This window comes from Cylas formicarius, unplaced genomic scaffold (assembly GCF_029955315.1).
Source record: "Cylas formicarius isolate icCylForm1 unplaced genomic scaffold, icCylForm1.1 PGA_scaffold_6__28_contigs__length_40554024, whole genome shotgun sequence".
Classification (NCBI taxonomy): domain Eukaryota; kingdom Metazoa; phylum Arthropoda; class Insecta; order Coleoptera; family Brentidae; genus Cylas; species Cylas formicarius.
Window position 1 is genome coordinate 7656208 of NW_026844347.1, and position 26430 is coordinate 7682637.

The 26430-nt window shown below is 34.0% G+C and overlaps 1 protein-coding gene across 1 annotated transcript; it reads right to left on the reverse strand.

Moving 5' to 3' along the window:
* Positions 1-8374: 8374 nt before the first annotated feature.
* On the reverse strand, positions 8375-14262 carry LOC132703152 (uncharacterized). The gene is made up of 2 exons (XM_060672272.1): positions 14083-14262; positions 8375-11322 (listed from the first exon to the last, which is right to left on the reverse strand). Exons 1-2 carry the CDS (start codon positions 14120-14122, stop codon positions 8819-8821), a joined length of 2544 nt encoding a protein of 847 aa, XP_060528255.1. The 5' UTR covers positions 14123-14262; the 3' UTR covers positions 8375-8818.
* Between the last annotated feature and the right edge of the window lie 12168 nt (positions 14263-26430).

Genomic DNA, 26430 nt, shown 5'->3' on the forward strand with positions numbered 1-26430 from the left:
CGAATGCATTTTTCCGACGTCTGATTTGACGTCTGGTGGTAGTGATCGATATTTACGCGATGAAGGGTCTGGTAAGTTCTCATTTCCTTAATTCAAATAAGACATTTCTATTTTAGACACTTTTTATAAACTTCTTTCGCTTTTAGATATGGCATATATTTTTCTTCTGTTAAAACTCGTAAGTCCCTCAGTGCAAATTTCACAGGAGATGAAAATACTTTAGAACCTGCTCGTTTTAACATTCAATTCCACGTGAATTATATTTGAACTTTCAGAAAAAGAGAAAAGTTTTTAAACTAGTTTGGTTTACATGTTTAACGTTTATTTAGAGAAAAGACTTAAAATAGTTTAGGAATAGACATATAAGGCTGAAACTTTTAATAATTTATACTCATATATCGTAATAATAGTAACAATAACTTAAGAAATATTTAAAAAATAACGAAACTCTACTATCATATTATTGGTCCTCATAAAAAAGATGAAAATCACATGGAATTTCCTTTTTTCACTTTTTTCTAGTAAATGGAGTGTATCTTCGGTGTCAGTAATTTGTTTATAAGTGCCACTCGTCATTTAAGTTTGTTTTAAAGTACAGTAAACCTTCAATTTGGACTATCACTTCTGACAAAATTGAAGTAAAAAGTTAAAATAGACAGTGGATAGATTTTTTAAAGTTCTTCAGGTATTTGTAAGTTTCCGCTGATTAGTGGAGTGCATACTCCATTTGAACTAAATGCTTTTGAATTATGATTATTTTCTAAATAAAGTAATCCATCGGTAGAATGAACGAAATGAAGTCCTAATTTATTATATACCCCACCAGATATCTGATTTCTGTATGCGGAAATTTTGGTGCTATTACTTCTAAATCTATGCAGATTCTGCAAAACAAAATATTAAAAGCGCCTCAATAGAATGTCTATAATCTCTGATTTCTCAATTTTATATCTTTCTATACAATTTCGTAGGAGATTTAATAAATAAAAAAATTTTGATTTTAATTGATTTTTATTGGTCTAATAGAATTACATAATGAGGGCACTTTGCCATGTTCAACGAACAGTAGAATTTAAACCATACTCAACTCTTGATAAAATCAGAGATAAACTTAAAAATTAATAGTACCTAAAACCCTCAATGTCTACACTTGTGTCAAAAATCGCAGATACACTAGATGTTTCTTCATTATTGTTGCCATGTTCACCAAGCGAGCAATTTCTTCTGAAAACGCAAAATTTTACTTTTCGCTCGGATGTGAAAAAAATAAATTATCTGACATTTCCAAACACCAGAGAAAATTAGATTCCACAAACACTGCAATTTTGGGTATTCTGTGATAACCCTAACAGAAATGTGGCGTTCTAGTTAAATTAATTAAGAATAATTTTTTGGTTTCCCAGTAGCTGGTCAATTCATTCTTGTTGACCTTAAAATATTCATTTTACTTCGAATTTAAAAATATTAAATATAGTAGTTGCAAGTTTAAATAATAATGATAATAATAATAATATTAATAAAAATTGTGTATACCCTAAGTACAAACTAATAATACAAAATAAATTATAAATAAACAATATAACAATACAATAATATACTGTATTTCTTGATGAAGATAGAGAAACGTTTTTGCTAAAAGTAGAATCGGACCCCTGGAGTTGATCTTTTTAATTTGTTTTGAAAATATGGAAAATTTATATCATACGAAATCTCTTGTACAGTGTGTTTCATTTTTGTTGTGCACGCAAGGAATCTTCGATATTAAGAAAGTAGGCAACACAGTTTGAAATGATACATCGTAACTCAGTTCTACTTCAAGGAGAAAATCCTTTCTTATAGCTATAGCTTTTTACGTAGAATTCAATGGCGTTTCCCGAATAAGCGTATTTTTCAATGAACAACATACCGTTTCAGGTGTTGTTAGTCGTCGCCGTGTTAATCGCTCTGTCGCTTGCTGCTCCACCGCCGCTAAGGATTGGTGAAGGCGACATAATGGGTAAGCCTGTGAGGCTTATCAGACGAGCGTAAGTGACATTCCTCTTGTTCTCTCAGCTGCACGAAGGGGTTAGCTTTCTAATGCTAGGAGGAGGTTGAAGTGGATTATTCTTAAGTCGTTTTTCTGTTATTTGTGCAGTTATAAGGGTAAAATAAGGGCAGTAACTTTACTTTCTATTTTTAAAATGTTACTACCGAACCTTTTACCAATTTTAACCAATAATAACTTGGAAGAGGAACTAAATGACTAACCCAATTTTCTGAGATCCTCCTTGATTCTTACAACATATTTTGCACAATTTAATTGATCAGATTGAACATGATTGATTAGAACATATCTGAAAAATCTAATCACATCTATCCAAACTAGGCTGCAACGGTAGTATTTGGTTGCTATGCACGTTTTACATGATTTCAGTTGCTCAAAATTGAATAATTCTTTGTATTTGTCTCTTAATTTCAAATTTGTACATATAGAAGCTCTAGCAACGCCAACAAATACAATATATTAGTTTATTTGCTAACTAAATCAACCAAAACTACGTTGCTCTCATTATTTATGTATTCTTCCAATTATCAATCTAAATTTAATTGTATTACTTAAACACACAAAATATCAAATTCAAGCAAAGAGAATAACTATAACTAATACTATTATAAAAACGCATTTTCATCAGATTTTTTTACTTTCTAAGAATGGAGGGAATTGAATCAGAGTTCTCCAATCATTCTTCTCGATTAAATTTAAATAAAAAAAGGGTTTCGATAGACGGGTTCAATAGTAACTTGTTTGTCCCATGCAATTTTTTTCACAAAACTTAAAGTTTAAAAATAAAAAAAAATTGATATAATGTATTGCATGTCTAAAAAAACATGTTTCAAAAAATTATTTAGTTGTGTGCTATGAAACCATTGTATTTTGCACCAACATAATCTGATAAACAATTAAATTTTAAAAATAAATAATTAAATTGATAAATATAAATAAATACCTTCTTTAAAAACATTTTTATTTAAGCAATGTAACTCAGATAAACACACAATAAATAAGCAAGACACCTAAGCAAAAAAAGTGCTGAAATTAATCTTAAAGATTAATTAAATATTGATGACGACATTCCGTTACTGAATGCGGATACTGAATTCATTTATTCGACGAAACCATTGGGCAAAACTCATCCCCCATTCGAAATCTAGTGGTAGAAGACCTTAAACCCTATGTACGTAATATGGATACAACTGTTCATTTAAGATCCAGCACAGAGTTGCTGCATAAGTGTTCAATTCCGCTGCAATTTTCCTGGTATTTAATTTTACAAAAAAAATTCCACAGGCAACTGTAATACTATTTACAAAACTTCTGGTTTCCTCCTGTGTCGGTTGTCGTCGAACCGGCTAACGTTTCGCCAATTATCCTGTTGGCTTCTTTTTCGAAAAATCCGAGAATCTAGAGAGATCTCTAAGCACCAAACAATCTTCACCGCGATTCACCTTTCAGCAATATCCTATTCAATGTTCATGCCTCTCCTTTAGCTCCGTCCCCTTAATATATAAGCAGGTACCAGAGTAGAATGCGAGTCAGCTTCAAGCAGGAACCGAAGCAGGAAGAATCCAGAAGTTTCGTTAATAGTATTATAGTAGCCTGTTGAATTTACTTTAAAAAATTAACAAGCCTTTATAGAAAGGCAATCAAGCACAGTTTCAGTTAAGCTCTGAAGCAGCCAACAGTATGATTGGCGAAACGTTAGAAAGTTCCTGGTACTTGTTGAAAGTTGCCCAGGAATATTTAGACTAGCAAATTCTAATCCGGTTGTTCGAAGTTCATATTTTTTTTGGAACACCATACCACCACATACAGTATCAGTACAGGTGTCCTCAAAGTTTTTGTTTAAATTTCTAAACAAATTTTAAAATGTTGCAATTATGTGTAATAATTATGATAGCATCCTTCGGAAAGAAATGAGTTGAACTGAAAAGTACTGTTACTTTTGACAGTGTTTTGAACAACTGGGTTACCGAAAATTAATTTAAAACTAATAACCGTTATTAACTACTATCTAATAGCTAAAATTACTTTACTTGTTGAAATCGAAAAGTAGTTTAGCTAATGGCTTTGATTTTATGTTGCCTTTTTTGAATACAATCCTACCAACTTAAAATGTTAAATTGTTAAAATATTTTCATTTCAGGGCTATTTCCAAAGATGAAGGGAAGGATTTGGAAGGATCAGAAAGCGCATACGCCGCATATCCCTATTACTATCCCTATTACGGGTACCACTACCCATATGTGGTTTATGGAAGATAAATTTTCACTACTTTGTTTCTTTTATCTACCCCCGCACAAAATTAAATTCAATATTATCTAACGCCATATTTATTTTCCTATATCCTGTGATGATTTTCCTAAATAAGTTTTTGAGAAGGGAATGCTCAGATAAGAATGCTCAGATTCCGCAAACTCAAAAAAAAAACAGTTTAGAAAAATTTTTATATTGCTTGAACTACGCCCATCTCCACTTTATGTCTGTTTTAGTAATTTGTTTTAAGAATTTTCTGAGGCTTGTTAAAGCTTTTCAAAAATATGTACCACACATTAAGTATTGCAAATACAAAGCATATATATTTCAGTTTAAGTTTGAGTTTAACTGCTTTTTAGAAAATTATTAGTTTTTGATATAGCCTATGTTAACCCAAAATAAGGCAATTATTAGAAATTGGATACAATAGCGGTAGATTAACAATGCGAATTTAATATTACACACGCAAATTGATTTTGATAGGTAAACTTTTTGTAATTAATTAGATATCTAATTTATTTAAAAAATCCTTGTATTTGAAGTAACTCTTATGTGGTATATATTCTTGAAAAGCTAATTACAATATATATATATATATATATATATATATATATATATATATATATATATATATATATATATATATATATATATATATCTATATATATATATATATATATATATATATATATATATATATATATATATATATATATATATATATATATATGATGACACTATATTCCGGGATATCATCCGTTCGCTCGTTGAACTCCGACTGGAATCCTGCAAATCTTGCATCCGACTGGAATCCTGCAGACGTTTCGCCAAAATCTCACTTGGCATCTTCAATGCTCGCGCTCCGAAAACACTTCGAACACTCGGAGCGCGAGCATTGAAGATGCCAAGTGAGATTTTGGCGAAACGTCTGCAGGATTCCAGTCGGATGCAAGATTTGCAGGATTCCAGTCGGAGTTCAACGAGCGAACGGATGATATCCCGGAATATAGTGTCATCACATTTTTCCATCCGTGAATCAATACGTGAGAATATATATATATATATATATAACAAATTTTAGTTAATTGGGGTATCGGTCCTGATGAGGGCTCAAATAAAAGGCTTTTGTGCTACACCAAGCTTTCGAAAATGTTTATTTTCTTCTTCAGGGGCTACAATATGAAAGCGGCTCTTAGTTATTTAATACTAAAGTCTTCTAGTTAAAGTACTTACTGCTACAGTGCCATTATAGGCCAACACCAAACTCATCCGGATAACAGAAAGAATCAAATACGACCGTTAATTATTATAACCGAGGGCAGCCATCTAGACGAAATTGTTGTTACATTTTATTTAAACGAATTTTACTTCAAACGCAAAACGCAAATGATGGAAAGGTTTTATTAATATGACTACCGCCAGCCGTCCAGTTTTTTTCCCTTCTTTTTTTCCTTTTGTTACCTCCTTTTTGTTTACAAGGCACCTAATGTATAGAGGCTTGGGACTATTTTTCTAAATTATAATTACATTGTGACGACACTATTATCAGCAAACGCAATTCGATTGACGGTTGGTTGTAAAGTTAAGACATTAGAGTAGATCACACTGAGGCCATCAATGTCAGATCTTTTATTGACCGATTTCGGTTCCAAGAAGATCTCCACCATTTCCAAAATTGCTCTTTTGTTGTAGTTGCTTTCTTTATGGAGAATTTTTGTTTCAACAAAGTTAACATCGTGATCCATTTGGTTAGAGTGTGTTGCTAATGAACAGGTGTTCTTATTGAGTCTGCAATCACTCTTGTGTGACGTAATTCTATCCTTAAGTACTCGCGATGTCTGTCCTATGTATACCTGATCACACTGATTACAGGGGATGCTATAAATTACTTCTGAATTCTTTTGTACCTCATCCTTATCTTTTAGTTTGCTAAAGACACTCCCCAATGTTTTTGTTTGTTTATATGCTATCTTAATATTTGTTTGTGCTCTCAGAATTTTTGTGAGTGTGGTCGTTAATTCTTTAATGTATGGCAATGAAAAATAAAAACATCTCAGATCGTCCATTTCTGGGCTATCTGAGTGGACGACCGTGTTCCGCGGGTTTGGAGCTCTTAGTGGGGTCGTGCTATATAACAATTTTTTAGTTAACCTACTTGGGTATGAGTTGTTAATCAGCATGTCGTAAAGCTTATTAAGATTTTTTTGTCTTAGTGATGGGTGAGAAATCCTCTCTATTCGTGTCTTTAATGCTATGACCAAATTTATTTTTGTTTTCGTTGTATGGTAAGAGTGGAAATTCATATATCTCCCCGAACTGGTCGGTTTTATGTACCAATCTAATATAATTTTGTTATCGTTGTTCCGGATCACTTTAGTGTCCAGAAATGGTACGCTTTTATCAATTTCCTCCTCTACTGTAAATTGTATGTGTGCATCATAGCTGTTAAACACTGTGAGAGTTTCCCTCACGCAACTTTCAGGTATGGAAGTAATTATATCATCCACATATTTTTTCAGAAATGGTAACTGAAACGACAGCTTATCTACGCACACCTCAAGTAGGTCATCCATAACGTATTGAGCTAATATTGGAGAAATGATGGCACCCATCGGTGTACCTAATTTTTGTTTGTAAAATTCATTGTTAAATCTAAAATACGTTGTATCAAATACAAACTGAAGTATCTTTAGGAAACTAATTTGTGACAAATCAGTGTGGTTTCTAATTCTGTTCCAATGTTTTTTTATACTTTTTTCTACCAAATTATATGGAATATTACTAAATAAAGAGACGACATCCAAGCTCACAAGAACATACTTATTAGGTAATTGTTTGTCATTGATAAATGAAGAAAACTCAAATGAATCACCTGTGAAATAATCATTATTCTTATTATATGCTTTGGTTAAAACCTGAGTCAACAATGAAGCCAGTTTACTGTTCGGAGCATTAATTGATGAAATTATCGGTCTTAAGGACAATTGGGGTTTATGTATTTTGGGTAAGCCATAAAATTTAGGACAAGTTTGATTATATATATTTAAAGTTTTGGCTACCTCATTTGTTAATTGTTTTTGATCTTTTAATGATTTGACAAGTTTGTTAGCTTTTTGTTGGTAAGTAGATGTAGGATCACATCTGAGACGCTCGTAATAGGTCCGATCCATCAGAATTTCGTTTGATTTTTGAATGTATGTATCTTTAGACATAATAACTGTCACATTCCCTTTATCGGCCCTAGAAACGACCAACTCAGCGTGATCCTTAAAAAATTTTTTTGTCTTTTTTAACAAAATGTCTATATAGCTACGCTTTGCCGGTTGTTTTAAAAAATTAGTCAATACATTAGTAAACTTAGCTCTTACAGTATTTTTTGCGTTCTCTGGTACAACTTTAATTATAGTTTCTACATCAGCAATTAAACGTTTGACTGAGATTTCATTGCATCTTGGTGGCACGGAAAATTTCGAACCTAAAGAGAGAAACCTCAAGACATCATCCGGGACCTCAACCTCTGAAATATTCTTAACCCAATTATCTTGTGTTTTGATTGTTAAGTGATGCTGTTGCGACTTCAAGTTTTGAAATTTGTTTATGTTCTTTTTTTTGATGGTTTTGAATTTTTTATCACATGACCCTTGTTGTCTTTTACCAAATTCGTCAACAACATCCCCCGGAATCAATGTCAAAACTTTCTCTCTTACTTGTTTGAGTGATTTTTCTATACGATTGATAGTTGAAATAGTGAGTGATATTTCTAAATTAATTAATTTGTTATTCAACCTGGTATTGAAATCCCGAATGCGGTCCCCCATATGTCCATCGGTCAAATCCAAAAGCATGCCCAAATTTCTGGTCCCGTCTGTAATGTGTCTCGGTATGATCCCTGTCTGTCTGCATTTGAGTAAGAATATCTTCCTGTTTCCAAACGATGATAGTTTGCTGCCGAGCCTGGCCCATTGTTTGAGTAGTGAAACTGCTTCGTTTCCATATCGAGCTTTTATTGATTGGAAAAACCCCATTCCTGTAAAATACACAAAACAGTAGTCGTGACCGGCTAGTTGAACAACAAATTTTAGTTAATTGGGGTATCGGTCCTGATGAGGGCTCAAATAAAAGGCTTTTGTGCTACACCAAGCTTTCGAAAATGTTTATTTTCTTCTTCAGGGGCTACAATATGAAAGCGGCTCTTAGTTATTTAATACTAAAGTCTTCTAGTTAAAGTACTTACTGCTACAGTGCCATTATAGGCCAACACCAAACTCATCCGGATAACAGAAAGAATCAAATACGACCGTTAATTATTATAACCGAGGGCAGCCATCTAGACGAAATTGTTGTTACATTTTATTTAAACGAATTTTACTTCAAACGCAAAACGCAAATGATGGAAAGGTTTTATTAATATGACTACCGCCAGCCGTCCAGTTTTTTTCCCTTCTTTTTTTCCTTTTGTTACCTCCTTTTTGTTTACAAGGCACCTAATGTATAGAGGCTTGGGACTATTTTTCTAAATTATAATTACATTGTGACGACACTATTATCAGCAAACGCAATTCGATTGACGGTTGGTTGTAAAGTTAAGACATTAGAGTAGATCACACTGAGGCCATCAATGTCAGATCTTTTATTGACCGATTTCGGTTCCAAGAAGATCTCCACCATTTCCAAAATTGCTCTTTTGTTGTAGTTGCTTTCTTTATGGAGAATTTTTGTTTCAACAAAGTTAACATCGTGATCCATTTGGTTAGAGTGTGTTGCTAATGAACAGGTGTTCTTATTGAGTCTGCAATCACTCTTGTGTGACGTAATTCTATCCTTAAGTACTCGCGATGTCTGTCCTATGTATACCTGATCACACTGATTACAGGGGATGCTATAAATTACTTCTGAATTCTTTTGTACCTCATCCTTATCTTTTAGTTTGCTAAAGACACTCCCCAATGTTTTTGTTTGTTTATATGCTATCTTAATATTTGTTTGTGCTCTCAGAATTTTTGTGAGTGTGGTCGTTAATTCTTTAATGTATGGCAATGAAAAATAAAAACATCTCAGATCGTCCATTTCTGGGCTATCTGAGTGGACGACCGTGTTCCGCGGGTTTGGAGCTCTTAGTGGGGTCGTGCTATATAACAATTTTTTAGTTAACCTACTTGGGTATGAGTTGTTAATCAGCATGTCGTAAAGCTTATTAAGATTTTTTTGTCTTAGTGATGGGTGAGAAATCCTCTCTATTCGTGTCTTTAATGCTATGACCAAATTTATTTTTGTTTTCGTTGTATGGTAAGAGTGGAAATTCATATATCTCCCCGAACTGGTCGGTTTTATGTACCAATCTAATATAATTTTGTTATCGTTGTTCCGGATCACTTTAGTGTCCAGAAATGGTACGCTTTTATCAATTTCCTCCTCTACTGTAAATTGTATGTGTGCATCATAGCTGTTAAACACTGTGAGAGTTTCCCTCACGCAACTTTCAGGTATGGAAGTAATTATATCATCCACATATTTTTTCAGAAATGGTAACTGAAACGACAGCTTATCTACGCACACCTCAAGTAGGTCATCCATAACGTATTGAGCTAATATTGGAGAAATGATGGCACCCATCGGTGTACCTAATTTTTGTTTGTAAAATTCATTGTTAAATCTAAAATACGTTGTATCAAATACAAACTGAAGTATCTTTAGGAAACTAATTTGTGACAAATCAGTGTGGTTTCTAATTCTGTTCCAATGTTTTTTTATACTTTTTTCTACCAAATTATATGGAATATTACTAAATAAAGAGACGACATCCAAGCTCACAAGAACATACTTATTAGGTAATTGTTTGTCATTGATAAATGAAGAAAACTCAAATGAATCACCTGTGAAATAATCATTATTCTTATTATATGCTTTGGTTAAAACCTGAGTCAACAATGAAGCCAGTTTACTGTTCGGAGCATTAATTGATGAAATTATCGGTCTTAAGGACAATTGGGGTTTATGTATTTTGGGTAAGCCATAAAATTTAGGACAAGTTTGATTATATATATTTAAAGTTTTGGCTACCTCATTTGTTAATTGTTTTTGATCTTTTAATGATTTGACAAGTTTGTTAGCTTTTTGTTGGTAAGTAGATGTAGGATCACATCTGAGACGCTCGTAATAGGTCCGATCCATCAGAATTTCGTTTGATTTTTGAATGTATGTATCTTTAGACATAATAACTGTCACATTCCCTTTATCGGCCCTAGAAACGACCAACTCAGCGTGATCCTTAAAAAATTTTTTTGTCTTTTTTAACAAAATGTCTATATAGCTACGCTTTGCCGGTTGTTTTAAAAAATTAGTCAATACATTAGTAAACTTAGCTCTTACAGTATTTTTTGCGTTCTCTGGTACAACTTTAATTATAGTTTCTACATCAGCAATTAAACGTTTGACTGAGATTTCATTGCATCTTGGTGGCACGGAAAATTTCGAACCTAAAGAGAGAAACCTCAAGACATCATCCGGGACCTCAACCTCTGAAATATTCTTAACCCAATTATCTTGTGTTTTGATTGTTAAGTGATGCTGTTGCGACTTCAAGTTTTGAAATTTGTTTATGTTCTTTTTTTTGATGGTTTTGAATTTTTTATCACATGACCCTTGTTGTCTTTTACCAAATTCGTCAACAACATCCCCCGGAATCAATGTCAAAACTTTCTCTCTTACTTGTTTGAGTGATTTTTCTATACGATTGATAGTTGAAATAGTGAGTGATATTTCTAAATTAATTAATTTGTTATTCAACCTGGTATTGAAATCCCGAATGCGGTCCCCCATATGTCCATCGGTCAAATCCAAAAGCATGCCCAAATTTCTGGTCCCGTCTGTAATGTGTCTCGGTATGATCCCTGTCTGTCTGCATTTGAGTAAGAATATCTTCCTGTTTCCAAACGATGATAGTTTGCTGCCGAGCCTGGCCCATTGTTTGAGTAGTGAAACTGCTTCGTTTCCATATCGAGCTTTTATTGATTGGAAAAACCCCATTCCTGTAAAATACACAAAACAGTAGTCGTGACCGGCTAGTTGAACAACAAATTTTAGTTAATTGGGGTATCGGTCCTGATGAGGGCTCAAATAAAAGGCTTTTGTGCTACACCAAGCTTTCGAAAATGTTTATTTTCTTCTTCAGGGGCTACAATATGAAAGCGGCTCTTAGTTATTTAATACTAAAGTCTTCTAGTTAAAGTACTTACTGCTACAGTGCCATTATAGGCCAACACCAAACTCATCCGGATAACAGAAAGAATCAAATACGACCGTTAATTATTATAACCGAGGGCAGCCATCTAGACGAAATTGTTGTTACATTTTATTTAAACGAATTTTACTTCAAACGCAAAACGCAAATGATGGAAAGGTTTTATTAATATGACTACCGCCAGCCGTCCAGTTTTTTTCCCTTCTTTTTTTCCTTTTGTTACCTCCTTTTTGTTTACAAGGCACCTAATGTATAGAGGCTTGGGACTATTTTTCTAAATTATAATTACATTGTGACGACACTATTATCAGCAAACGCAATTCGATTGACGGTTGGTTGTAAAGTTAAGACATTAGAGTAGATCACACTGAGGCCATCAATGTCAGATCTTTTATTGACCGATTTCGGTTCCAAGAAGATCTCCACCATTTCCAAAATTGCTCTTTTGTTGTAGTTGCTTTCTTTATGGAGAATTTTTGTTTCAACAAAGTTAACATCGTGATCCATTTGGTTAGAGTGTGTTGCTAATGAACAGGTGTTCTTATTGAGTCTGCAATCACTCTTGTGTGACGTAATTCTATCCTTAAGTACTCGCGATGTCTGTCCTATGTATACCTGATCACACTGATTACAGGGGATGCTATAAATTACTTCTGAATTCTTTTGTACCTCATCCTTATCTTTTAGTTTGCTAAAGACACTCCCCAATGTTTTTGTTTGTTTATATGCTATCTTAATATTTGTTTGTGCTCTCAGAATTTTTGTGAGTGTGGTCGTTAATTCTTTAATGTATGGCAATGAAAAATAAAAACATCTCAGATCGTCCATTTCTGGGCTATCTGAGTGGACGACCGTGTTCCGCGGGTTTGGAGCTCTTAGTGGGGTCGTGCTATATAACAATTTTTTAGTTAACCTACTTGGGTATGAGTTGTTAATCAGCATGTCGTAAAGCTTATTAAGATTTTTTTGTCTTAGTGATGGGTGAGAAATCCTCTCTATTCGTGTCTTTAATGCTATGACCAAATTTATTTTTGTTTTCGTTGTATGGTAAGAGTGGAAATTCATATATCTCCCCGAACTGGTCGGTTTTATGTACCAATCTAATATAATTTTGTTATCGTTGTTCCGGATCACTTTAGTGTCCAGAAATGGTACGCTTTTATCAATTTCCTCCTCTACTGTAAATTGTATGTGTGCATCATAGCTGTTAAACACTGTGAGAGTTTCCCTCACGCAACTTTCAGGTATGGAAGTAATTATATCATCCACATATTTTTTCAGAAATGGTAACTGAAACGACAGCTTATCTACGCACACCTCAAGTAGGTCATCCATAACGTATTGAGCTAATATTGGAGAAATGATGGCACCCATCGGTGTACCTAATTTTTGTTTGTAAAATTCATTGTTAAATCTAAAATACGTTGTATCAAATACAAACTGAAGTATCTTTAGGAAACTAATTTGTGACAAATCAGTGTGGTTTCTAATTCTGTTCCAATGTTTTTTTATACTTTTTTCTACCAAATTATATGGAATATTACTAAATAAAGAGACGACATCCAAGCTCACAAGAACATACTTATTAGGTAATTGTTTGTCATTGATAAATGAAGAAAACTCAAATGAATCACCTGTGAAATAATCATTATTCTTATTATATGCTTTGGTTAAAACCTGAGTCAACAATGAAGCCAGTTTACTGTTCGGAGCATTAATTGATGAAATTATCGGTCTTAAGGACAATTGGGGTTTATGTATTTTGGGTAAGCCATAAAATTTAGGACAAGTTTGATTATATATATTTAAAGTTTTGGCTACCTCATTTGTTAATTGTTTTTGATCTTTTAATGATTTGACAAGTTTGTTAGCTTTTTGTTGGTAAGTAGATGTAGGATCACATCTGAGACGCTCGTAATAGGTCCGATCCATCAGAATTTCGTTTGATTTTTGAATGTATGTATCTTTAGACATAATAACTGTCACATTCCCTTTATCGGCCCTAGAAACGACCAACTCAGCGTGATCCTTAAAAAATTTTTTTGTCTTTTTTAACAAAATGTCTATATAGCTACGCTTTGCCGGTTGTTTTAAAAAATTAGTCAATACATTAGTAAACTTAGCTCTTACAGTATTTTTTGCGTTCTCTGGTACAACTTTAATTATAGTTTCTACATCAGCAATTAAACGTTTGACTGAGATTTCATTGCATCTTGGTGGCACGGAAAATTTCGAACCTAAAGAGAGAAACCTCAAGACATCATCCGGGACCTCAACCTCTGAAATATTCTTAACCCAATTATCTTGTGTTTTGATTGTTAAGTGATGCTGTTGCGACTTCAAGTTTTGAAATTTGTTTATGTTCTTTTTTTTGATGGTTTTGAATTTTTTATCACATGACCCTTGTTGTCTTTTACCAAATTCGTCAACAACATCCCCCGGAATCAATGTCAAAACTTTCTCTCTTACTTGTTTGAGTGATTTTTCTATACGATTGATAGTTGAAATAGTGAGTGATATTTCTAAATTAATTAATTTGTTATTCAACCTGGTATTGAAATCCCGAATGCGGTCCCCCATATGTCCATCGGTCAAATCCAAAAGCATGCCCAAATTTCTGGTCCCGTCTGTAATGTGTCTCGGTATGATCCCTGTCTGTCTGCATTTGAGTAAGAATATCTTCCTGTTTCCAAACGATGATAGTTTGCTGCCGAGCCTGGCCCATTGTTTGAGTAGTGAAACTGCTTCGTTTCCATATCGAGCTTTTATTGATTGGAAAAACCCCATTCCTGTAAAATACACAAAACAGTAGTCGTGACCGGCTAGTTGAACAACAAATTTTAGTTAATTGGGGTATCGGTCCTGATGAGGGCTCAAATAAAAGGCTTTTGTGCTACACCAAGCTTTCGAAAATGTTTATTTTCTTCTTCAGGGGCTACAATATGAAAGCGGCTCTTAGTTATTTAATACTAAAGTCTTCTAGTTAAAGTACTTACTGCTACAGTGCCATTATAGGCCAACACCAAACTCATCCGGATAACAGAAAGAATCAAATACGACCGTTAATTATTATAACCGAGGGCAGCCATCTAGACGAAATTGTTGTTACATTTTATTTAAACGAATTTTACTTCAAACGCAAAACGCAAATGATGGAAAGGTTTTATTAATATGACTACCGCCAGCCGTCCAGTTTTTTTCCCTTCTTTTTTTCCTTTTGTTACCTCCTTTTTGTTTACAAGGCACCTAATGTATAGAGGCTTGGGACTATTTTTCTAAATTATAATTACATTGTGACGACACTATTATCAGCAAACGCAATTCGATTGACGGTTGGTTGTAAAGTTAAGACATTAGAGTAGATCACACTGAGGCCATCAATGTCAGATCTTTTATTGACCGATTTCGGTTCCAAGAAGATCTCCACCATTTCCAAAATTGCTCTTTTGTTGTAGTTGCTTTCTTTATGGAGAATTTTTGTTTCAACAAAGTTAACATCGTGATCCATTTGGTTAGAGTGTGTTGCTAATGAACAGGTGTTCTTATTGAGTCTGCAATCACTCTTGTGTGACGTAATTCTATCCTTAAGTACTCGCGATGTCTGTCCTATGTATACCTGATCACACTGATTACAGGGGATGCTATAAATTACTTCTGAATTCTTTTGTACCTCATCCTTATCTTTTAGTTTGCTAAAGACACTCCCCAATGTTTTTGTTTGTTTATATGCTATCTTAATATTTGTTTGTGCTCTCAGAATTTTTGTGAGTGTGGTCGTTAATTCTTTAATGTATGGCAATGAAAAATAAAAACATCTCAGATCGTCCATTTCTGGGCTATCTGAGTGGACGACCGTGTTCCGCGGGTTTGGAGCTCTTAGTGGGGTCGTGCTATATAACAATTTTTTAGTTAACCTACTTGGGTATGAGTTGTTAATCAGCATGTCGTAAAGCTTATTAAGATTTTTTTGTCTTAGTGATGGGTGAGAAATCCTCTCTATTCGTGTCTTTAATGCTATGACCAAATTTATTTTTGTTTTCGTTGTATGGTAAGAGTGGAAATTCATATATCTCCCCGAACTGGTCGGTTTTATGTACCAATCTAATATAATTTTGTTATCGTTGTTCCGGATCACTTTAGTGTCCAGAAATGGTACGCTTTTATCAATTTCCTCCTCTACTGTAAATTGTATGTGTGCATCATAGCTGTTAAACACTGTGAGAGTTTCCCTCACGCAACTTTCAGGTATGGAAGTAATTATATCATCCACATATTTTTTCAGAAATGGTAACTGAAACGACAGCTTATCTACGCACACCTCAAGTAGGTCATCCATAACGTATTGAGCTAATATTGGAGAAATGATGGCACCCATCGGTGTACCTAATTTTTGTTTGTAAAATTCATTGTTAAATCTAAAATACGTTGTATCAAATACAAACTGAAGTATCTTTAGGAAACTAATTTGTGACAAATCAGTGTGGTTTCTAATTCTGTTCCAATGTTTTTTTATACTTTTTTCTACCAAATTATATGGAATATTACTAAATAAAGAGACGACATCCAAGCTCACAAGAACATACTTATTAGGTAATTGTTTGTCATTGATAAATGAAGAAAACTCAAATGAATCACCTGTGAAATAATCATTATTCTTATTATATGCTTTGGTTAAAACCTGAGTCAACAATGAAGCCAGTTTACTGTTCGGAGCATTAATTGATGAAATTATCGGTCTTAAGGACAATTGGGGTTTATGTATTTTGGGTAAGCCATAAAATTTAGGACAAGTTTGATTATATATATTTAAAGTTTTGGCTACCTCATTTGTTAATTGTTTTTGATCTTTTAATGATTTGACAAGTTTGTTAGCTTTTTGTTGGTAAGTAGATGTAGGATCACATCTGAGACGCTCGTAATAGGTCCGATCCATCAGAATTTCGTTTGATTTTTGAATGTATGTATCTTTAGACATAATAACTGTCACATTCCCTTTATCGGCCCTAGAAACGACCAACTCAGCGTGATCCTTAAAAAATTTTTTTGTCTTTTTTAACAAAATGTCTATATAGCTACGCTTTGCCGGTTGTTTTAAAAAATTAGTCAATACATTAGTAAACTTAGCTCTTACAGTATTTTTTGCGTTCTCTGGTACAACTTTAATTATAGTTTCTACATCAGCAATTAAACGTTTGACTGAGATTTCATTGCATCTTGGTGGCACGGAAAATTTCGAACCTAAAGAGAGAAACCTCAAGACATCATCCGGGACCTCAACCTCTGAAATATTCTTAACCCAATTATCTTGTGTTTTGATTGTTAAGTGATGCTGTTGCGACTTCAAGTTTTGAAATTTGTTTATGTTCTTTTTTTTGATGGTTTTGAATTTTTTATCACATGACCCTTGTTGTCTTTTACCAAATTCGTCAACAACATCCCCCGGAATCAATGTCAAAACTTTCTCTCTTACTTGTTTGAGTGATTTTTCTATACGATTGATAGTTGAAATAGTGAGTGATATTTCTAAATTAATTAATTTGTTATTCAACCTGGTATTGAAATCCCGAATGCGGTCCCCCATATGTCCATCGGTCAAATCCAAAAGCATGCCCAAATTTCTGGTCCCGTCTGTAATGTGTCTCGGTATGATCCCTGTCTGTCTGCATTTGAGTAAGAATATCTTCCTGTTTCCAAACGATGATAGTTTGCTGCCGAGCCTGGCCCATTGTTTGAGTAGTGAAACTGCTTCGTTTCCATATCGAGCTTTTATTGATTGGAAAAACCCCATTCCTGTAAAATACACAAAACAGTAGTCGTGACCGGCTAGTTGAACAACAAATTTTAGTTAATTGGGGTATCGGTCCTGATGAGGGCTCAAATAAAAGGCTTTTGTGCTACACCAAGCTTTCGAAAATGTTTATTTTCTTCTTCAGGGGCTACAATATGAAAGCGGCTCTTAGTTATTTAATACTAAAGTCTTCTAGTTAAAGTACTTACTGCTACAGTGCCATTATAGGCCAACACCAAACTCATCCGGATAACAGAAAGAATCAAATACGACCGTTAATTATTATAACCGAGGGCAGCCATCTAGACGAAATTGTTGTTACATTTTATTTAAACGAATTTTACTTCAAACGCAAAACGCAAATGATGGAAAGGTTTTATTAATATGACTACCGCCAGCCGTCCAGTTTTTTTCCCTTCTTTTTTTCCTTTTGTTACCTCCTTTTTGTTTACAAGGCACCTAATGTATAGAGGCTTGGGACTATTTTTCTAAATTATAATTACATTGTGACGACACTATTATCAGCAAACGCAATTCGATTGACGGTTGGTTGTAAAGTTAAGACATTAGAGTAGATCACACTGAGGCCATCAATGTCAGATCTTTTATTGACCGATTTCGGTTCCAAGAAGATCTCCACCATTTCCAAAATTGCTCTTTTGTTGTAGTTGCTTTCTTTATGGAGAATTTTTGTTTCAACAAAGTTAACATCGTGATCCATTTGGTTAGAGTGTGTTGCTAATGAACAGGTGTTCTTATTGAGTCTGCAATCACTCTTGTGTGACGTAATTCTATCCTTAAGTACTCGCGATGTCTGTCCTATGTATACCTGATCACACTGATTACAGGGGATGCTATAAATTACTTCTGAATTCTTTTGTACCTCATCCTTATCTTTTAGTTTGCTAAAGACACTCCCCAATGTTTTTGTTTGTTTATATGCTATCTTAATATTTGTTTGTGCTCTCAGAATTTTTGTGAGTGTGGTCGTTAATTCTTTAATGTATGGCAATGAAAAATAAAAACATCTCAGATCGTCCATTTCTGGGCTATCTGAGTGGACGACCGTGTTCCGCGGGTTTGGAGCTCTTAGTGGGGTCGTGCTATATAACAATTTTTTAGTTAACCTACTTGGGTATGAGTTGTTAATCAGCATGTCGTAAAGCTTATTAAGATTTTTTTGTCTTAGTGATGGGTGAGAAATCCTCTCTATTCGTGTCTTTAATGCTATGACCAAATTTATTTTTGTTTTCGTTGTATGGTAAGAGTGGAAATTCATATATCTCCCCGAACTGGTCGGTTTTATGTACCAATCTAATATAATTTTGTTATCGTTGTTCCGGATCACTTTAGTGTCCAGAAATGGTACGCTTTTATCAATTTCCTCCTCTACTGTAAATTGTATGTGTGCATCATAGCTGTTAAACACTGTGAGAGTTTCCCTCACGCAACTTTCAGGTATGGAAGTAATTATATCATCCACATATTTTTTCAGAAATGGTAACTGAAACGACAGCTTATCTACGCACACCTCAAGTAGGTCATCCATAACGTATTGAGCTAATATTGGAGAAATGATGGCACCCATCGGTGTACCTAATTTTTGTTTGTAAAATTCATTGTTAAATCTAAAATACGTTGTATCAAATACAAACTGAAGTATCTTTAGGAAACTAATTTGTGACAAATCAGTGTGGTTTCTAATTCTGTTCCAATGTTTTTTTATACTTTTTTCTACCAAATTATATGGAATATTACTAAATAAAGAGACGACATCCAAGCTCACAAGAACATACTTATTAGGTAATTGTTTGTCATTGATAAATGAAGAAAACTCAAATGAATCACCTGTGAAATAATCATTATTCTTATTATATGCTTTGGTTAAAACCTGAGTCAACAATGAAGCCAGTTTACTGTTCGGAGCATTAATTGATGAAATTATCGGTCTTAAGGACAATTGGGGTTTATGTATTTTGGGTAAGCCATAAAATTTAGGACAAGTTTGATTATATATATTTAAAGTTTTGGCTACCTCATTTGTTAATTGTTTTTGATCTTTTAATGATTTGACAAGTTTGTTAGCTTTTTGTTGGTAAGTAGATGTAGGATCACATCTGAGACGCTCGTAATAGGTCCGATCCATCAGAATTTCGTTTGATTTTTGAATGTATGTATCTTTAGACATAATAACTGTCACATTCCCTTTATCGGCCCTAGAAACGACCAACTCAGCGTGATCCTTAAAAAATTTTTTTGTCTTTTTTAACAAAATGTCTATATAGCTACGCTTTGCCGGTTGTTTTAAAAAATTAGTCAATACATTAGTAAACTTAGCTCTTACAGTATTTTTTGCGTTCTCTGGTACAACTTTAATTATAGTTTCTACATCAGCAATTAATGTCTTGAGGTTTCTCTCTTTAGGTTCGAAATTTTCCGTGCCACCAAGATGCAATGAAATCTCAGTCAAACGTTTAATTGCTGATGTAGAAACTATAATTAAAGTTGTACCAGAGAACGCAAAAAATACTGTAAGAGCTAAGTTTACTAATGTATTGACTAATTTTTTAAAACAACCGGCAAAGCGTAGCTATATAGACATTTTGTTAAAAAAGACAAAAAAATTTTTTAAGGATCACGCTGAGTTGGTCGTTTCTAGGGCCGATAAAGGGAATGTGACAGTTATTATGTCTAAAGATACATACATTCAAAAATCAAACGAAATTCTGATGGATCGGACCTATTACGAGCGTCTCAGATGTGATCCTACATCTACTTACCAACAAAAAGCTAACAAACTTGTCAAATCATTAAAAGATCAAAAACAATTAACAAATGAGGTAGCCAAAACTTTAAATATATATAATCAAACTTGTCCTAAATTTTATGGCTTACCCAAAATACATAAACCCCAATTGTCCTTAAGACCGATAATTTCATCAATTAATGCTCCGAACAGTAAACTGGCTTCATTGTTGACTCAGGTTTTAACCAAAGCATATAATAAGAATAATGATTATTTCACAGGTGATTCATTTGAGTTTTCTTCATTTATCAATGACAAACAATTACCTAATAAGTATGTTCTTGTGAGCTTGGATGTCGTCTCTTTATTTAGTAATATTCCATATAATTTGGTAGAAAAAAGTATAAAAAAACATTGGAACAGAATTAGAAACCACACTGATTTGTCACAAATTAGTTTCCTAAAGATACTTCAGTTTGTATTTGATACAACGTATTTTAGATTTAACAATGAATTTTACAAACAAAAATTAGGTACACCGATGGGTGCCATCATTTCTCCAATATTAGCTCAATACGTTATGGATGACCTACTTGAGGTGTGCGTAGATAAGCTGTCGTTTCAGTTACCATTTCTGAAAAAATATGTGGATGATATAATTACTTCCATACCTGAAAGTTGCGTGAGGGAAACTCTCACAGTGTTTAACAGCTATGATGCACACATACAATTTACAGTAGAGGAGGAAATTGATAAAAGCGTACCATTTCTGGACACTAAAGTGATCCGGAACAACGATAACAAAATTATATTAGATTGGTACATAAAACCGACCAGTTCGGGGAGATATATGAATTTCCACTCTTACCATACAACGAAAACAAAAATAAATTTGGTCATAGCATTAAAGACACGAATAGAGAGGATTTCTCACCCATCACTAAGACAAAAAAATCTTAATAAGCTTTACGACATGCTGATTAACAACTCATACCCAAGTAGGTTAACTAAAAAATTGTTATATAGCACGACCCCACTAAGAGCTCCAAACCCGCGGAACACGGTCGTCCACTCAGATAGCCCAGAAATGGACGATCTGAGATGTTTTTATTTTTCATTGCCATACATTAAAGAATTAACGACCACACTCACAAAAATTCTGAGAGCACAAACAAATATTAAGATAGCATATAAACAAACAAAAACATTGGGGAGTGTCTTTAGCAAACTAAAAGATAAGGATGAGGTACAAAAGAATTCAGAAGTAATTTATAGCATCCCCTGTAATCAGTGTGATCAGGTATACATAGGACAGACATCGCGAGTACTTAAGGATAGAATTACGTCACACAAGAGTGATTGCAGACTCAATAAGAACACCTGTTCATTAGCAACACACTCTAACCAAATGGATCACGATGTTAACTTTGTTGAAACAAAAATTCTCCATAAAGAAAGCAACTACAACAAAAGAGCAATTTTGGAAATGGTGGAGATCTTCTTGGAACCGAAATCGGTCAATAAAAGATCTGACATTGATGGCCTCAGTGTGATCTACTCTAATGTCTTAACTTTACAACCAACCGTCAATCGAATTGCGTTTGCTGATAATAGTGTCGTCACAATGTAATTATAATTTAGAAAAATAGTCCCAAGCCTCTATACATTAGGTGCCTTGTAAACAAAAAGGAGGTAACAAAAGGAAAAAAAGAAGGGAAAAAAACTGGACGGCTGGCGGTAGTCATATTAATAAAACCTTTCCATCATTTGCGTTTTGCGTTTGAAGTAAAATTCGTTTAAATAAAATGTAACAACAATTTCGTCTAGATGGCTGCCCTCGGTTATAATAATTAACGGTCGTATTTGATTCTTTCTGTTATCCGGATGAGTTTGGTGTTGGCCTATAATGGCACTGTAGCAGTAAGTACTTTAACTAGAAGACTTTAGTATTAAATAACTAAGAGCCGCTTTCATATTGTAGCCCCTGAAGAAGAAAATAAACATTTTCGAAAGCTTGGTGTAGCACAAAAGCCTTTTATTTGAGCCCTCATCAGGACCGATACCCCAATTAACTAAAATTTGTTGTTCAACTAGCCGGTCACGACTACTGTTTTGTGTATTTTACAGGAATGGGGTTTTTCCAATCAATAAAAGCTCGATATGGAAACGAAGCAGTTTCACTACTCAAACAATGGGCCAGGCTCGGCAGCAAACTATCATCGTTTGGAAACAGGAAGATATTCTTACTCAAATGCAGACAGACAGGGATCATACCGAGACACATTACAGACGGGACCAGAAATTTGGGCATGCTTTTGGATTTGACCGATGGACATATGGGGGACCGCATTCGGGATTTCAATACCAGGTTGAATAACAAATTAATTAATTTAGAAATATCACTCACTATTTCAACTATCAATCGTATAGAAAAATCACTCAAACAAGTAAGAGAGAAAGTTTTGACATTGATTCCGGGGGATGTTGTTGACGAATTTGGTAAAAGACAACAAGGGTCATGTGATAAAAAATTCAAAACCATCAAAAAAAAGAACATAAACAAATTTCAAAACTTGAAGTCGCAACAGCATCACTTAACAATCAAAACACAAGATAATTGGGTTAAGAATATTTCAGAGGTTGAGGTCCCGGATGATGTCTTGAGGTTTCTCTCTTTAGGTTCGAAATTTTCCGTGCCACCAAGATGCAATGAAATCTCAGTCAAACGTTTAATTGCTGATGTAGAAACTATAATTAAAGTTGTACCAGAGAACGCAAAAAATACTGTAAGAGCTAAGTTTACTAATGTATTGACTAATTTTTTAAAACAACCGGCAAAGCGTAGCTATATAGACATTTTGTTAAAAAAGACAAAAAATTTTTTTAAGGATCACGCTGAGTTGGTCGTTTCTAGGGCCGATAAAGGGAATGTGACAGTTATTATGTCTAAAGATACATACATTCAAAAATCAAACGAAATTCTGATGGATCGGACCTATTACGAGCGTCTCAGATGTGATCCTACATCTACTTACCAACAAAAAGCTAACAAACTTGTCAAATCATTAAAAGATCAAAAACAATTAACAAATGAGGTAGCCAAAACTTTAAATATATATAATCAAACTTGTCCTAAATTTTATGGCTTACCCAAAATACATAAACCCCAATTGTCCTTAAGACCGATAATTTCATCAATTAATGCTCCGAACAGTAAACTGGCTTCATTGTTGACTCAGGTTTTAACCAAAGCATATAATAAGAATAATGATTATTTCACAGGTGATTCATTTGAGTTTTCTTCATTTATCAATGACAAACAATTACCTAATAAGTATGTTCTTGTGAGCTTGGATGTCGTCTCTTTATTTAGTAATATTCCATATAATTTGGTAGAAAAAAGTATAAAAAAACATTGGAACAGAATTAGAAACCACACTGATTTGTCACAAATTAGTTTCCTAAAGATACTTCAGTTTGTATTTGATACAACGTATTTTAGATTTAACAATGAATTTTACAAACAAAAATTAGGTACACCGATGGGTGCCATCATTTCTCCAATATTAGCTCAATACGTTATGGATGACCTACTTGAGGTGTGCGTAGATAAGCTGTCGTTTCAGTTACCATTTCTGAAAAAATATGTGGATGATATAATTACTTCCATACCTGAAAGTTGCGTGAGGGAAACTCTCACAGTGTTTAACAGCTATGATGCACACATACAATTTACAGTAGAGGAGGAAATTGATAAAAGCGTACCATTTCTGGACACTAAAGTGATCCGGAACAACGATAACAAAATTATATTAGATTGGTACATAAAACCGACCAGTTCGGGGAGATATATGAATTTCCACTCTTACCATACAACGAAAACAAAAATAAATTTGGTCATAGCATTAAAGACACGAATAGAGAGGATTTCTCACCCATCACTAAGACAAAAAAATCTTAATAAGCTTTACGACATGCTGATTAACAACTCATACCCAAGTAGGTTAACTAAAAAATTGTTATATAGCACGACCCCACTAAGAGCTCCAAACCCGCGGAACACGGTCGTCCACTCAGATAGCCCAGAAATGGACGATCTGAGATGTTTTTATTTTTCATTGCCATACATTAAAGAATTAACGACCACACTCACAAAAATTCTGAGAGCACAAACAAATATTAAGATAGCATATAAACAAACAAAAACATTGGGGAGTGTCTTTAGCAAACTAAAAGATAAGGATGAGGTACAAAAGAATTCAGAAGTAATTTATAGCATCCCCTGTAATCAGTGTGATCAGGTATACATAGGACAGACATCGCGAGTACTTAAGGATAGAATTACGTCACACAAGAGTGATTGCAGACTCAATAAGAACACCTGTTCATTAGCAACACACTCTAACCAAATGGATCACGATGTTAACTTTGTTGAAACAAAAATTCTCCATAAAGAAAGCAACTACAACAAAAGAGCAATTTTGGAAATGGTGGAGATCTTCTTGGAACCGAAATCGGTCAATAAAAGATCTGACATTGATGGCCTCAGTGTGATCTACTCTAATGTCTTAACTTTACAACCAACCGTCAATCGAATTGCGTTTGCTGATAATAGTGTCGTCACAATGTAATTATAATTTAGAAAAATAGTCCCAAGCCTCTATACATTAGGTGCCTTGTAAACAAAAAGGAGGTAACAAAAGGAAAAAAAGAAGGGAAAAAAACTGGACGGCTGGCGGTAGTCATATTAATAAAACCTTTCCATCATTTGCGTTTTGCGTTTGAAGTAAAATTCGTTTAAATAAAATGTAACAACAATTTCGTCTAGATGGCTGCCCTCGGTTATAATAATTAACGGTCGTATTTGATTCTTTCTGTTATCCGGATGAGTTTGGTGTTGGCCTATAATGGCACTGTAGCAGTAAGTACTTTAACTAGAAGACTTTAGTATTAAATAACTAAGAGCCGCTTTCATATTGTAGCCCCTGAAGAAGAAAATAAACATTTTCGAAAGCTTGGTGTAGCACAAAAGCCTTTTATTTGAGCCCTCATCAGGACCGATACCCCAATTAACTAAAATTTGTTGTTCAACTAGCCGGTCACGACTACTGTTTTGTGTATATATATATATATATATATATATATATATATATATATATATATATATATATATATATATATATATATATATATATATATATATATATATATATATATATGACACTATATTCCGGGATATCATCCGTTCGCTCGTTGAACTCCGACTGGATTCCTGCATCCGACTGGAATCCTGCAAATCCTGCATCCGACTGGAATCCTGCAGACGTTTCGCCAAAATCTCACTTGGCATCTTCAATGCTCGCGCTCCGAAAACACTTCGAACACTCGGAGCGCGAGCATTGAAGATGCCAAGTGAGATTTTGGCGAAACGTCTGCAGGATTCCAGTCGGATGCAGGATTTGCAGGATTCCAGTCGGAGTTCAACGAGCGAACGGATGATATCCCGGAATATAGTGTCATCATATTTTTCCATCCGTGAATCAATACGTGAGAATATATATATATATATATATATATATATATATATATATATATATATATATATATATATATATATATATATATATATATATATATATATATATATAAATATATATATATATATATCAAAAATTGTGAGTTTCAGAAGAAAACTGATTACGCCATTGAATCCTAAAAAATACTATTTAATTTTCACCTTTTCGACTAATTAACGCTAATGAGCTACGATGCTAAAAGAACTTCCAAAATTACCCGGTATCTAGAAACCTAAGATAGCTATGACATTCCTGTTTGTCATCTATCATTTTATAAAAAAATAGCCTTCAATTTCTAAAGCGGGTACGCGTTAACTTTATTAATAAGGGAAATACGCTGTAAAAACATCGAAAATAAGCAATAATATACAGGCAGATAACGTCAAATAAAGTTAAGCGCTCTTCTCCTAAAAACAAGTATCACCAAGCCTACTTTTATAATAAATTTTAAAATTAAAAAATTAAATACATGTATAAGTAAGCAAATGAGCAACAGTAAGTAAGTAAGCAAGAGTACTATTTAGTTGATGTAATTTTATATTGCAAATAAAAATCGATAACTTGCTCTTGTCAGACCTCTGATGATTGGTATTGGTATTAAAGGGGGGCACCCCCGAGGGCGTCCAAGCACTTAGGCCACCAGATGGGCCCGTTGTGCCCCCAGACCGCGCTAGAGGGCGTCCAGAATGCCGCCCCTCCTATAGAAGGTCAGCAACTCCTTTAGCCCAATAACGTGCACTGAGTGCGGATCGATCAGGGCCGTTTCGAAGACTCCAAATCTTTCCC